This window comes from Lampris incognitus, chromosome 7 (assembly GCF_029633865.1).
Source record: "Lampris incognitus isolate fLamInc1 chromosome 7, fLamInc1.hap2, whole genome shotgun sequence".
Lineage (NCBI taxonomy): Eukaryota > Metazoa > Chordata > Actinopteri > Lampriformes > Lampridae > Lampris > Lampris incognitus.
Window position 1 is genome coordinate 47,518,930 of NC_079217.1, and position 15,864 is coordinate 47,534,793.

Here is a 15,864-nt window from a genome sequence, read left to right on the forward strand (position 1 = left end):
GCAGACACAGGGAGAACATGCAAACTCCACACAGAGGATGACCCGGGATAACCCACCAAGGTTGGTCTACCCGGGGCTTGAATCCAGGACCTTCTTGCTGTGAGGCGACCGCGCTAGCCACTGCGCCACCATGCTGCCCTCCACTTAAGTCATTAAGGGCAAATGTGGTAAAGAATGGGAAGGCTGATATAGAGAATTTAAATCTAAGCATGACTGCTGGGATAGGCTCCAGCATCCCCGCGACCCTGAGCAGGATAAGCGGTTTGGATAATGGATGGATGGATGGATAATTGATACACAGGTTGCATTAAAAGGGGTGCAACTTGGTACTTGAAAGGAGGTCTTAGTATTTTTATGTTCAGGATAAATCAACTGAACTTGATCCATATTTGTTGGTAATGATCAGATGCTGTGAAAAGACAATGGAGATGATGAGAACCTCACAAGAAGCTGTGCTCACCATTGTGGAGGTATATCCATCATGAAAGCTCACAGTAACACACAAACACATACAGAGGATACTCAGATATTTTCAATGTGCACTGTCATTCCTTTGCCTCAGATTCTAACATTTAATTTTTTTCTATGTTTGATGATGTGTATGTATATACGCATATGTTTTTAGGTGCTGCTGTATGACCCGCTGTTTGACTGGACCATGAACCCTCTGAAGGCCTTCTATTTGCAGCAAGATGAGCAGCAAGAACTCAACGCTACACTCAACTCTACCCTGGGAAGAGATGACATAGACAATAACCGCAAAGCCAGGTTGATAACCCTAACTACTACAACTAATACTACTACTTTCGGCTGCTCCCATTAGGATTTGCCACAGCGGATCATCCGTTTCCATCTCTTCCTGTCCTGTGCATCTTCCTCTGTCACACCAGCCACCTGAATGTCCTCCCTCACCACATCCATAAACCTCCTCTTTGGCCTTCCTCTTTTCCTCTTCCCTGGCAACTCCATATTCAGCATCCTTCTCCCAATATACCCAGCATCTCTCCTCCACACATGTCCAAACCATCTCAATCTTGTCTCTCTTGCTTTGTCTCCAAACCGTCCAACCTGAGCTGTCCTGCTAATATACTCGTTCCTAATCTTGTCCTTCTTCGTCACTCCCAACGAAAATCTTAACATCTTCAACTCCGCCACCTCCAGCTCCACCTGCTGTCGTTTCGTCAGTGCCACCATCTCCAAACTGTACAACATTGCTGGTCTCACTATCATCTTGTAAACTTTCTCTTTAACTCTTGCTGGTACCCTTCTGTTGCAAATCACTGCTGACACTCTTCTCCATCCACTCCACCTCACTCAGCCTGCACCGTCTTCTTCACCTCTCTTCCACACTCCCCGTTACTTTTAACAGTTGACCCCAAGTATTTAAACTCATCCACCTTTTTCACCTCTACTCCTTGCATCCTCACCATTCCGCTGTCCTCCCTCTCATTCAGGCATATGAATGAGAGGAGGACAGTTCAAGTACACAAATACTTTAGCTGGGAAAAGGAAAATTGAAGATAAAGACATGGAATTGTATGGATACACACATACATATTTTATGTTGAAGCAGAGCCACTACAGTTAGACACTTGATTTTTGAAGGAAACGTTTTTCCATGGCTATGGCTCACTTTTCGGTCAAATTGAAAAGTCTAGCTCCACCAGGAAGCCAAATACTGTGACACAGGTTCTGAATGTGTGTTTGTATGTATTTTTCTGTTTATGCATTTGAACACTATTGTGTCAAACTTTTGTGTTTGTGCTGTGTCAACGCCCCTATACCAAACCAATTAAATGTCAATAATAGATGAAACTGCAGCTAATGAGCTAGGCAAATAATCTGCACTTGGTTACTGCACTCTTGTTACATTTTTTGTTTTGGTCTGATTTCTAGGCGTGTGTGTTTGAGTTGAGTGGGAAGAGCGGAATGGCTGTGAGTGTTGGAAGACCTTCCCAATCTCTGGTACTGTCAGATGGAACAATCGAGGGATCTCATTTTTCTTTTCTCCTCTTCATCCAGCAGTGACAGCCAGAGCGTCAACAAGGTGGCAGAGCGGGTGCTATTACGGTTGCAGGAGAAACTGAAGGGGGTAGAGGAAGGCACAGTGCTGAGTGTGGGGGGACAAGTAAACCTGCTCATCCAACAGGCCATGGATCCAACCAACCTCTGCAGACTGTTCCACGGATGGAGGGCCTGGGTTTAGCCAAAAAAAAAAGGGAAAAATAGAAAGTCTCATATCTGGACTAGAGGGTTTCCTGCTGATAGCATGAGGTGCAATACCGCTTTTGCAGAAAAACTCTTCGGTTAAGGGATTTTTATGGTCTCACTAGAATTAAAGTTGAATGGAGACATTACTCTGGAGACAAGAAACCCATTGGAACAGTTTCTAGTTCATAAAGTTTCTTTAAAAGTAATTGTATAGCTTTCAGTCAGAATTTGAAGCCGCTTTTCAAAAACCAGATTTTTTTGAGGGGTGGCCTGGGGAACCATGTGTTGCAATAAATGGAGAAAGAGGCTGCAAAATCCAAGAGGCGTTACAATAGCAATTGTAATGCCGTTACAAAATCAGGTCAATTAAGCTGATTAGTTTTGTTTGTTTTTTTTTTAATAGGAAAAAGTCCGTTCATTCAGAAAGGTAATGCCTGGCAAAAAAAAGGCTAAGGTTTTGACAGGAAACCAACCTTGCTTTGGTTATGGGGGGGAAAAAACAGGTATCCAAGGCATTTGGCCCTGATTGTCAGTATTGTTTGCTTACTGTGAGTTTTGTAGATTTATTGCCACATCAGGAAGAATATGTTCTTCTTGATATGATACAAAGCCTTGATACTGTCTCACGTGTTCAAGCCTTGTAAGACGTGGTTTTGAGGGGAGATTTTTCAATGAATGGCCAAAGTTTTGGTTTTGTTTTTTGTATGGAATTTGCCTAATGCATATGTTCCAAGACTGAATGTAATAAATTCTGTCAGACATACTTGAAATGTCTTGTATTTTTTCGTGAACAACAGAGCAGTTCCGTCTTTGTTCAGCTCTAGATTTTGACTCTTACAATATTCTGTACTCATTATATAATTACCTCCGCCAGGCAGTAGCCTGGAGGGGATTGTGTTTGTTCGTGCATGTGTGCATGTGTGTGTGTGTGTGTGTCTGCAGCTAATCTCGCATACTACTGGACCTTTTAGCCTAATATTTTTTAAGCTCAGTTATGACTTTATGATCAAGAACCTCTCATGGTTGTGGTGATTCAGAACCTTTGAAAAACGTTTGTTCTCGCTACCACTGCTCCCTCTCTTTGTTCATGCTCTAACCCACTCGACCACTGTGTGTGCGCCTGTGTCCGCAGCTAATCTCGTATACTACTGGATCTGTCAGCCTAATCTTTTTTTGTGCCCAGTTATGACTGTATGATCAAGAACCTCTCGTGATTGCGGTCAAAACCTTTGAAAAACCTGTTTTATACCACAGTTTAGTGCTGACTCCTCAGCTGGTTGTTCGCCCAAGAGGAGATGCGGCTAGCGGGGATCTACACTTCTGAGCGCACTCTTCCAGTTCATTTTGGGCAGGGCATCGCAGAAATATTTAGAAACATCCATTATGTGTCTAGTTTCCCTTTTTTGGTTCCATCTTTGCTACCGGCTTTGTGAGATTTGGCTTCATAAGATCGTGTGATCCACTGCTTTTTATTCTTTCTCTCTCGTCTCTTCTGTATCATAATAATAATAGTTATTATTATTATTACATTTATATAGCATTTTTCTAGACACCCAACGCGCTTCACATTGAAGGGGGTAAACCACCACCGATGTGTAGCACCCACCTGGGTGATGCACGACAGCCATTTTGCGCCAGATCGCTCACCACGCGTCAGCTTGAGGTATTCTGTTCTAATCGCCTCATGTGTTTTACTGATTACACCTTTTTCTGTGCTTAGTTCACTTATCGCTAGATTCACTATTTTCTTCTTGTGTTAATTGGTAGCCTCTGGTTCCTCGTCTGCTAGCTTGGAGCTTAGCCTAATTTAGTAGTGTAACCGGTTATTTTCTTGCCCGGCGCGGGATTCGATACGGGGTGTACTGCACCACAAGGCGACATCACTAAGCGCTCGGCTAAAGGGTCAGACCCGTTAGCTAGGGGCTAACGTGTCTTATTAGTAGTTTACAGTAGTTAGCTTTCTTATAGGGTTCGGTTCCTGATCTGCTGAGCGTGCTGTTTGTTACAAGCTAGCAGTCAGCCATTAGTCTACAGCGTTTGTTCTTTAGACCTCCGGTTTCGTGAGTTTCTGCTTCGTGAGATCGGCAACTGCTGTTTATTCTCTTCCTGTCGCTAGCAGTATTAGTAGTAGATTCTCTTACCCTCGCTTATTTTCCATACTCTGCTCTAACCTCATTTCTCCCACGCATCTTTGCTATTTTCTGTGCTTAGTTCGATTATCCCGAGATTCACCAGTTTTCTTTCTCAGACAACTCATGTTAGTGGGCAGCCTTTTGTTCCTAGTTTGTTTACTAGCTTCGAACTGAAGTCTAGCTTAGCATTTCGCTTTATTCCATCCGCAGTCAAAGCAGCCGCATTAAAACGATGGTGTGTGCTGACCTGCAGTTACAGCTAGCTAGGTTGTCTCTAGAGAGACATGACCGTGAGTTAGAGCAGCCTCTTTCGGCTAGGATTATGTTAGATGTGACGGGCACTCCAGATAGCCTTAGCCCCGGGCCTGACAGCAGACCCTTTTAGAGCCTACGTAGTGATTATGTCAGGGCGTCAGCTGGAGGCAAAACAAAGCCAGAAGCGGTAACATTAAATACGAATCACGTCCTCAGGCAAGCGGACATCATCTAGCTAACGTTAGCGAACATGTCTTCATGCTGTGTTTTTGGGTGTCAAACTTGAAGTTTTATCGCAGACCAGCTGCCACTCCCACTCAAAAAGATCGGCGACCACTGTGGTTAAACGCGGTAAAACGAAAGGATTGGACTGAGAGCATCAAAAATGCTCGTGTTTGTAGCGCACACTTCATATCAGATAAGTAAGGTAATGTTAAACTATACTTTTGTCTGTCTGTCGTAGGTATGGATATTTGCCTCCAGCTAAACTCCGCCCACCAAAAAGTCACTATGTTTACTAACAGAAAAGGGGTCAAATTGTTAGCCCTGACTCAGCCTCATCGGCAGATGCGGCAGAGTGGCGTGAGAAGGCTTGCAAGAGCAAGCCACCGGTTGTGTGGCCTGGTCTGCAGTCACCTCTCCCGACTGCAAACCGGTTTTCACCCCTCAGCAGCCCTGTTGGTAGACCTGCCGGCCAGCGTGCCTCTCCCGGCCGCCCCCGTTGACAGAGTAAAGCAACGCACGCTAGTGATAGGAGACTCCATTACTCGCAATATCAGATTAGCTTCGCCAGCCTTGGTTCACTGTTAATCCGGGACCAGAGTCTCTGACAAAGAGAACAATCGTAGGGTGCTTGCACCAGAGAGGGAGAAACAGGGATCCCGGGCATTCAGCACCACAACTTTCAGCAACATTGTCATTCATGTTGACACCAGTCTTTTATATATATATAGATATAGATATAGATATATACGATCTGTTCCATTCGCAATGTGCCCGAAAGTGGAAGCAGAGATCAACAGACTGTTAAAAGAGCAGATCATTACGCCAGTCAAACACTCGCAGTGGGCGTGTCCCGTGGTTCCAATTTTGAAACCGGATGGCTCAATTAGACTCTGTGGAGACTACAAACTAACTGGCAATCGTGTCTCTCCGCTAAAGCAGTAGCCTATTCCGAGAACTGAAGATTTGTTTGCGGCCTGTCGGGGGGGGGGGGGCAGCAATTTTCCAAATTAGACATGAGCCATGCATATGCTCAAATTCTCATGGATGACGATTCTAAAAAGTACCTCACGGTGAATACTCACAAAGGCCTTTTTACTTACAACTGCCTACCCTTTGGGGTATCGTCGGCGCCAGCCATGTTTCAGAGCACAATGGAGGGTCTTCTACAGGGCATACCCATGGTCGCAGTATACTTAGACGACATTCTCGTCACCGGGGCTAGCAAGGAAGAATATCTGCGAAACCTGAATGAAGTGCTTAGTAGGCTGGAGGAGGCTGGGTTGTGGCTAAAATGAAGCAAGTGCCAACTGCTGGAAAATGAGGTGCACTATCTGGGACATAAAGTAGACACGCAGGGTTTGCATCCCATGGAGTTGAAGGTTAAAGCCATTGTAGAAGCTCCGTCCCCGTCCAGTGTCACAGAGCTCAAGGCCTATCTTGGTTTACTTAACTACTATAACTGTTTCCTTCCCAACCTCTCCACGCTGCTTGCGCCAATGCACCAGCTCCTGCGGAAAGATGAAAAATGGGCATGGACTACAAAGCAAGATGAAGCTTTCCAAAAGTCAAAAGAGCTTCTCCAATCAGCAAACGTGCTAGTCCATTACTCTGCAGACAGAGAATTGATCCTAGCATGCAACGCCTCATCATATGGGTGGGAGCAGTGCTTTCGCACAAGATGCCCGATGGCACAGAATAACCATTGGGGTTTATGTCAAGGACACTCACTCCTTCTGAGAAAAGGTACTCTCAGCTAGATAAAGAGGGCCTGGCTGTGATCTTTGGAATACAGAGATTTCATGAATATCTGTATCGTCGTAGATTCATGATCGCCACTGACCATAAGCCCTTACTGTCCTTATTCCATGAGATGAAGCCTGTCCCCCAGATGGTTTCCCCAAGAATTCAGAGATGGGCAGTTCTACTGCAAGCATACGAGTATCAGATAATCTACAAGCCGGGCAAGTATCATAGTAGCGCCGATGCTCTCAGTAGACTCCCGGTTCCAGAGCTGGTTGAGGATGACGGTCAACAGGATCAAGTGCTGATGATGAATCATCTGGACGATGTACCGGTGAACATGTCACAAGTCAGGAAGTGGACGGCGAGAGATGCCACACAGTTCCTCGTGCACAGCTATGTCTTGAATGGCTGGCCAGAGGTAAAGGATCCTCAACTCATGCCATATCACACCCGCCGTCTGGAGTTGAGTACGCGAGATGGGTGTGTCCTGTGGGGATCCAGAACAGTGATTCTTCCGCAGCGGCAGTCTGTTCTCTTGAAGATGCTCCATCAGTCACATCCGGGCATTTCTCGTATGAAAGATTTAGCAAGGTCTTACATGTGATGGCCATGGATGGACGAGGATATCAAAAAGGAGGTCAGCATATGCGTGGAATGCCAGCAAAACAGAAAATCGCCACCTAAAGCACCACTGCACCCCTGGGAATGGCCCGAGCTGCGTAGTCTCATATTCATGTGGACTATGCAGGGCCATTCTTGGGCAAGAGGTTCTTGGTGATAATCGACGCACATTCGCTGAATGCTTCTACAACACATGCAACAATTGAAAAGCTACGACAGTGCTTCGCAGTCCATGGATTGCCAAAGATGTTAGTGTCTGACAATGGCAGTTGCTTCAGAAGTGCGGAATTCAGCCATTTTATGTCACAGAACGGGATTCAGCATGTCACCTCAGCGTCGTTCCACCCCTCCTCTAACGGTTTAGCAGAGCGGGCGGTGCAGACCTTTAAAGAGGGGATGAAAGATGAGTGGAGATAGCATCGAGGCCAGTTTCCAGGTTCTTGTTCAGCTACTGCATCACCCCTCAGGCGGCGACAGGGTTGTCGCCTGCAGAAATGTTGATGTCCACACGACTGAGATCTGTCCCCGCTGTGTGACTTTATGTGGTCTGCCACTTCGTGGCTGAGTTGCTGTTCCTAAATGCTTCCATTTTTCAATAATACCACTTACAGTTGACCGTGGAATATCTAGCAGGGAAGAAATTTCATGAACTGACTTATTGCAAAGGTGGCATCCTATGACAGTACCACGCTGTAATTCACCGAGCTCTTCAGAACTACCCATTCTTTCACAAATATTTGTAAATGCAGATTTTATGGCTAGCTGCTTGATTTTATACACCTGTGGCAAAGGGTCTGAATGAAACACCTGAATTCAATTATTAAGAGGTGTGTCCCAATACTTTTGTACATATAGTGTATATTTGTTTGGTCTACAAGTGGCTTATGCGCCACACGTTTCTGCTCTGGAACGAAATGCTTACGGAGCGGCCAGTTCTTTTTAATGTAATGTGACTCTTTTAGGATGGCTGTCTCATTCACAAAGGAAACAACAGTACTTTGTATATCCGAGCTGTATTCCTAGTAGCAGTGCCAATACTTTTAGATAACCACAGATGTTCAAGTCGTAATTGTTGTACTGTATGTGTTTCAACAACAGTTCTATGTTATTGTAGGTTTCTTTCATATGTACTGCATAGCCAATGGGTACTGAAGGGTGGACATTGCCATTGTGTAACAGGACAGCTTTCAGGCTTAACTTTGATAAATCTATTAAATGACGCCTTTGTTGTGTGTCATGCACACAACTCAAAGTCATGAACAATCCATCAATGTCAGTGCAGAAACGAGGTTGTCAGCCTGTGTAAAGAAGTTTATCAGATGTTCTTGACGGTTTCGAAAATGAAATTTTTGTACCTGGTGACAGCAAACCCCATCCTTGTGTAGCCCACCTAATATGCACATAGTGAACTTTCACCATTTACAGAATATTATTCTCCATTCCTCTAGATAGCACTACCTCTCTAGTTTGGCTGAGCCGTTCCACCGTAGCCAGTTTAGTTTATTGTTTATTTGACACGGACAACGCACAATTTTACTATTGCACCAGAGTTAGCCGGCAGCTAATTTGCATCTGCAGTCCCTGGGCAGGCAAACTAACAACGCTTAATACAGAAGTAAAAACATAACAATACATAAGAAAACAATTGAACAAGCAGACAAAGAACACTCAGGACAAAATAAAAACATGACAATACATCAGAAAACCAATCTCAAAAGTTATAAGTACAATCTGATCTATTTAAAACAGTGGATATAAATAGCAATCTGGCCTATATGACAACAACATAATGAAAATGGATTTCATCTATTCAGCAACAATAAATATAAATAGTAAACTGACCTGAAACATCAATAAATAACAATCTGACCTAAACTATGACAACAGCTATAAAAATCAATCTGGCCTATTCAATGGCAAGAAATATAAATTACACACAGTCTATGGTCATGTTGCGCCTGGGCTGGTTCCAGCCAGAACCCTAGGCTGCTCCTGACTAAGAAAAATATAGTAACTACTCTGAATAAAAAGTAAAACAAAAACCCTAAGTGAAATCTAAAATATGTGCAAAATATTAAAGAAAGGACATTTATTTGTGATTACACGTTTGTGCTGATTTTAACCAAAGCTTCAGACGCTTTTTAAACACCGTAAAGCTGGCTGACTCTCTTGACATTAGGGGGAAGGGAATTCCACTTTTCCACCACTTTTACTGAAAATGCTGATTGACCAAAAGTAGTCTTCCTAAACTGTGGTACCCAATCTCCCCTTGAAGATGCTCTGGTCCTGACCCTTACAGTTCTGTCACTGACGGGAGAGGCCAGGCATGCTCTCAGGGGAGGGGGCGGGGGGTCCATGAATAATCTTGAACATCAGGCATACATCTGAATAAAACAAAAAAATGATCAAAATTAAGAAAGTTATATTTTTTCAGGATATGGCAGTGATGAAATTCCCTTGGTTTTTTATCCAGTATTTTTTAAAATCTGTTTATATAGAGCAGGGGTGCCCACTACGTCGATCGCGATCGACCAGTAGATCGCGAAGGCAGTGCTGGTAGATCTCCATGACATTCCAAAAAAACCTTTTTTTTCCAAGCGTTAGCCTATCATCTGTCCTCCATTTAGCATTTGCCTTTTGATTGACGTAAAGGACGGCCAGTCTGCTGTTGCCTAAAACCAAAGATTCTAGAGCGGAACCTAAAACTTTGTTACATTAGGTTACCATAACAACCAGAGCCCTTCTCGAACGTACCTTGAAGTTCACATGCCCACAATGTGAGCTAAAGCAGAACTGCATCGAGCTAGCTAGTTCGACTCTCTAAAAAAAAAAATTCTACTAAAAAGTGAAACAAAACAAAAATGAGTGGGGGAGCCGGACCTAGCAAGAAACAAAAAACCTACCATTTCCATGTGGAATGGGAGGAGGACTTTTTTTCACCATGTCTTATTCCAAATGCGTTTGTCTCATCTGTCAGTCTAGCATTGCTATCCCAAAAAAGGAAATGTGGAGAGGCACTTTCGAACTGTTCATAAAAACTATGACAATGACTTCCCTCCGAAAAGCGAGCTGAGAAAGAGAAAAGTGAGGGAACTAAAATCGCAGTTAATCGCCCAGCAGTCACTTTTCCCGCAGCCGAATTCAAAGGCAAAGGCAGCCACCAAAGCATCTTTACGGGAGAGTCACTCCATCATTAAGCATAAGAAGGCCTTCCAAGATGGAGAGATGATGAAAGAGGCCTTCCTTGAGGCAGCAGATTCGTTGTTTCGGGAATTTAAAAACAAATCAGAAATAATATCTTCAATCAAAGCTCTCCAGTAATCAAGAAATTCCATCAGAAGGCACTGTGAAGTGATGGGCGATGATTTGACACAGCAGCTTTGGAGGGACATTGTGGACTGCGAGTGTTTCTCACTACAATTGGACGAGTCTACGGACATCAGTAATACGGCCCAATTGTGCATTTTCATTCACATGGTGTTTCAAGATATGACCGCAAAAGAGGAGCTGTTAACAATACTAGCCATGAAGGAAGACATGCGGGGAGAGGACATTTTTCAGATCTTCAAAAACTTTGTGGATATAATCCAGCTCTCAGTGTGTAAACTGGTGTCAATCACCACGGACGGTGCACCTGCTATGGTGGGCCGCTCGAATGGATTTATTGCCAAGTGCAGGGAGGACGATGCTTTCCCGGACTTCCTTAATTACCATTGCATAATACACCAACAAGCATTATGCGCAAAAATGCTAAACATGAAAGAGATCATGGATGTGGCAACCAAAATCGCCTGTTCTATTCGAGCGAGGTCTCTTCAAAGACGATTGTTTCGTACACATTTGGAAGAGGCCGACTGTAACTACTCTGACCTCTTGCTACACACTGACGTGAGATGGCTTAGTAGAGGGAGATTCTTGCAGAGATTTCGAGAGCTCTGTCCGGAGATTAAGGAGTTTCTCCTTATCACTAAACATGCGGAACACAAGCAACTTAATGACAATCAGTGGCTGCTAGACTTGGCGTTTTTAACTGATTTAACCAACATGTTGAATGAGCTTAATTTAGAGCTGCAAGGAAAAGACAACAGCGTGGTAAACATGATCAGCTCAGTTAACGCTTTCAAACGGAAAATGCAACTTCTGCCCTCAAAGTTGCAGCGCCGTGATTTGGGAAACTTCCGAAACCTCGCAGCAGAGCTGGAGAAGCAAGGGAGGGCGTGTGCACAACTTGACAGTGCACTTTACACAGAGCAGATTGAAAATGTCCGGTCAGACTTTGACAAACGGTTTCAAGACTTTGATTTGCTCGAGCCAATCGCTACATTTATGTGCTACCCATTTGGGGAAGATACAGAGGTGGATTCCCTCGCCTCAAAAATGGCAACACTGTTTCACCTGAACTCGTCTGCAGTCGAGGATGAGATGCTGACAGTACAGGCTGACATTCAGCTTAAGTCCAGGGCGCATGGAGAGTTTTGGAACTTACTTACAGAGGACAAGTACCCAAACATGAGGAAATGCGCAAGTCCAAATACCGTTCCACCATGACAGATGATCATTTGGAGGCCTGCTTGAGGCTGGCTACCAGCAGCTACTGTCCGAACTATGCAACCCTGTCTGCCTCCCTCCGGTGCAGGTCATCCTCAGAGTAGAGAGGTAGAGATCACAAATCTATTTACCACAGCTGTAAAGGTTCATGCAGTGATGCAATTTCAACATAGTGTAGTAGCAAATGCTTGGTATGATTATTGCCTGTGTAAGGTTCAATATAAATGCAAATCCATTGCAATACTGTATATGTAACACAACATATATATAAATACACACACTGCATATAAATGTTCATATATATGTAAAACATGTATTGAGTATTTTTATTATTATTTTCAATATGAGTAGATCATTTTGACCTGGTCATTTTAAAAGTAGCTCACGAGTCAAAAAATTGTGGGCACCCCTGATATAGAGAATATACTGGCTTGAGGGTGGTCACTCCTGCTTGGGACCAAGTGGTTATACAATACGAGCAGGACGAGTTAGAGTACGAGCAATACGAGTTAGAGCAGATATGTTTTTTTTCCCTCAGAGTGAACCGAGAGAGAACCAGAGACAGGTGAAAAGTAACGGAGAGAGCGAAAATTACCACTTGACTTTTGATACAGTCAATTTTGTTTAGTTGATGAACGAGTGATAAGTAATCTGAATCCCTTCTTTTGCTGTGTTGTATTTTTGATATCTCCGTTTTTTGTTGTTGTTATATACTGAGTCGAGTGAATCCAGATGGCGAGCCAGTGATCCCGATACCTTTGAAGAAGATCGTACCATCAGCTACCAGCCTATTCCCGACAGTGGATTGACTGAATTTCCCTGGATACAGAGCCCTTGGATACAGATAAGGCTTTACTTTAGGAGATCTCCAACGCTATCATTACTCTACCCTGGTAGTTCCATCAGGCCTAATTTAGAACATACAAGGACAAAACCACTGGATTGGACTGAACTGAGTTTTCATATTGACTGACTGGTTTTACACATTGACTGACAATTTGGGGGAATTGTTTATTATTTTGTTTATTGTTTTTTTCCTAGTGATTTTGAATTTGTAGAGTTTTCTTAAGAAATTATTTTAATACCTTCTTCTGCTTAACCTATGGTCGTGCCATTCACTTCCTGAGTCGAACCTATGTTAGATTTCTGGTCCAATTGTTATCAGCGCACTAACATTAATTAATATAGTGGTCTGATACAAGCCCTGATAACAACAGTTACGCTTGCAATCTTGAACCAAGTAGCTATGCTTTAGTTTTTGACAAATCTAAGTTCATGACCAGGTCATTTAATTCTGGCTGTGTTATCAGATGAGGATAACCAGGTATTTAGGGTTCAACATCTGGATCAGTGTCGTTTACCACATCTAGTTCATCCATTGTGGCATCTTCATCTGCCTCATCTAGGCTCTCCTTCGGTACTGGCAAACTGTTATCATGTGGCACTGGTCTCATGGCTGAAGGCAGATTGGGTTATTCAATAGATTTTTTTTTAAAGATTTTTATGTTTGACATTTTCCACCTTTATTTGATAGCGGTAGTTGAGAGACAGGGAAGAGAGCAGAGATGAAATGCAGCAATGGGTCTGGGCCGGAATTGGACCCAAGCGGCTGCGGTAAGGACTCAGCCTTATATGTGGTACGCGCTGTACCAGGTGAGCCACCAGCGTGCCCCAGAGTTCTTATTTTTAGTAGAGAAGCCAGACACATTGATCAAACAGAAGAAACAGCCCGTCACGTGATCCTTCTGTTCTCGTCACATCATTGGGGCTGCAGATGGCATTGACTTCCAAGTACCTCTGAGCCAAGCTGACAGGTTGACTTCATATGTTGCACAAAAAATGTGAGGAGACATTTCTGCTGTATTAAATCTTCCTGATGACAATAAATCCTATTGTTAAGTATACTCACTATGCTATTGTCTGAAGAACATGTGCATCAACATGTGTCCAAACAGCATCTGTCAATGTGAGCAGCTTTTATAGCCTGTCTGCCAGCATCTAACCTGACTAACCATGCCCAGGCATGCCTGAGACAAAATTTTGCATAGCACCTACACTGTGTGCATGCCCACGTATGCTTTGACTGACCAAAACAGCTTGCTTTGTGGGAAACAGGCTAGTAGACTTAAAATATGACGGGACATCACACAAATTGGTTATATACAAAATTGTATGTGATAGGAAAACTTAAGGTGATTTTCGTGATCAGCAGCCCAAAATCTATAAAATACACCCAAAAGTGTTCAGGAAGCAAAATCTTTGTTGTCCTCGTGTAAGAACCCTGCTCAGGCAAATGCAAATGAATACAAACGATAGAGTATTACCAAGAAAGACCATTAAGTATGGAGGAAAAAAAAGTGTAGGAAGATATTTTGTGGGACACGATATCCGGATAGCCCAGTCAGGTAGATATGGTCTAGAATCCATAAAATGTCTGGGAAAGTTGTCAACACATGGATGCCAGCTCTGAATGATGAATGTGCTGAGGCTGTAAAGAAAAAGCAGACACTATGTGTTGAGATTTTTCAGGATGTTCATAATTCAAAGTCACTAGGAGATGAGGGCTATAGGATAAGGGAAGAAGCCTTGAAAGAACAAAAAAGGAAATTAAACGACGTATGTGAGTTGAGTTGGTTGACAACCCGGAGAGGCTGTTGGCCAGACAATTAATTGAGAAGACTTTTTTTTTAAAGTAAATAGACGTTATGATCCACCCTCCATTCCAGTTGGTGGCGGTAATGCGCCAAATCGTTATTTGCCAGCCGCCAATAAACCTAAAGAAGCAGCAGAAGAAGAAGAAGTAGCAGAAGAAGAAAAAAAATGACAACATCAACAACATCGGGACTTCAGGAGATGGAATTTGTCGTCGTCTGAAGATGTTTTTGTTTCACCGCTGAGATCAATGATGGATCAGCCCGTCACTGAAATACGTTTGAAGTTTGAAAGAAGAATCGCAGATTATGAGGCTGAAATCTTACGTCTAAAGGAGGAAAATTATCGTCAGAGGAAACTACTGGACGCCATTTATAAGCCTGAAGTACGGATATACAAATCAGGTTTGTACGAATGAACTGGGCAAACTGTTCTTTTACTTAATTCCACCAGCAGCATTCAGCTGGCACAATGTTTTCTAAATTGATCTTTGTTAGCGGGGCGGACCGAAACAATAAGTCAGGCAGGGAATTTGACTCCGTCCCAGGCCACCGTGAGCAAAACCACCAGACAGACCGCTGAACCTCCTGAATCAGATAAACTGATTCAACCTTCTTTGATTTTCTTACCTGGATTATTGAGCATGCATCAAGACACCAGACCACTAATTTTTTAGGCTAACCCTGTTTGTTTTTGTAACGGGAACCAGGCTAGTTATAATATTGGCCATTATGTTCATCTGGGAGGACAGTTCCAGTTGTGTGGGTGTTTGTGCGTGTATTTGCGTGCGTGCGTGTTCGAGCGAGTGTTTTTGACTGACCTGGCCCCATACTGGCGAACGTGTTGCTTAAATGGTTAATAGACTGCATTTATATAGTGCTTTTCCGGTCTACTGACCACTCAAAGCGCATTACAGTGTATGCCTCACATTCACCCACTCATTCATACACTGGTGTTGGAGGCGCCATCCAAGGCACCAACCTGCTCATCAGAAGCAGTTAGGGGTTCAGTGTCTTGCTCAAGGACACTTTGACACGCTCTCCGCAGGAGCTGAGGATCGAACCTGCTATCTTCCGATAACTAGATGATCCGCGCTACTAGTCCATGGGCCAGACGATATTTCGGTACACTCAAGGTGGCAAAACTTACTTATAATTTTTGAAAGGATCCATGTCTGTAGATGATATTTTGGTATGATAACCATTCCTGAGTGGCAGCTGTATCACAGTTATCAGCTCATGAAGTTAACCACCCGCTAAACTAAATTGCATTTTAGACGCTGGTGCACATCCTGGTTTAGCCTCATGGTCAGGACATTTTTCAATGTTCTATAATATTTTGCCATTTTAAAGGGGACCTTCTTAGCTTCCATTCAAGCCCTATTGTGGATATTTCTCACAAATATAGAGGTCACTTGAGCTCTTCAACCCGTCAATAACACACATCTTTCTGCAATTTTCGCCTAAACTATATACTT

General features: G+C 43.4%; 2 protein-coding genes across 3 annotated transcripts in view; both read left to right on the top strand.

Annotated features, from left to right (window-relative positions):
• The window catches only part of atm (ATM serine/threonine kinase), a 137,230-nt gene extending 134,266 nt beyond the window's left edge, over positions 1 to 2,964 (top strand). The window contains exons 61-63 of the mRNA XM_056283044.1: positions 407 to 470; positions 626 to 768; positions 2,023 to 2,964. Of these exons, the coding sequence (XP_056139019.1) occupies positions 407 to 470; positions 626 to 768; positions 2,023 to 2,206 (391 nt within the window). The 3' untranslated portion in view covers positions 2,207 to 2,964. The remainder of the gene's footprint in view (positions 1 to 406; positions 471 to 625; positions 769 to 2,022) is intronic.
• Positions 2,965 to 14,590: 11,626 nt separating this feature from the next.
• Positions 14,591 to 15,864, top strand: part of LOC130115973 (gastrula zinc finger protein XlCGF57.1-like) — a 53,380-nt gene continuing 52,106 nt past the window's right edge. For both annotated transcript variants that reach the window (XM_056283873.1, XM_056283872.1), the window contains exon 1: positions 14,591 to 14,791. In XM_056283873.1, coding sequence (XP_056139848.1) covers positions 14,638 to 14,791 — 154 coding nt within the window. In that variant the 5' untranslated portion in view covers positions 14,591 to 14,637. The remainder of the gene's footprint in view (positions 14,792 to 15,864) is intronic.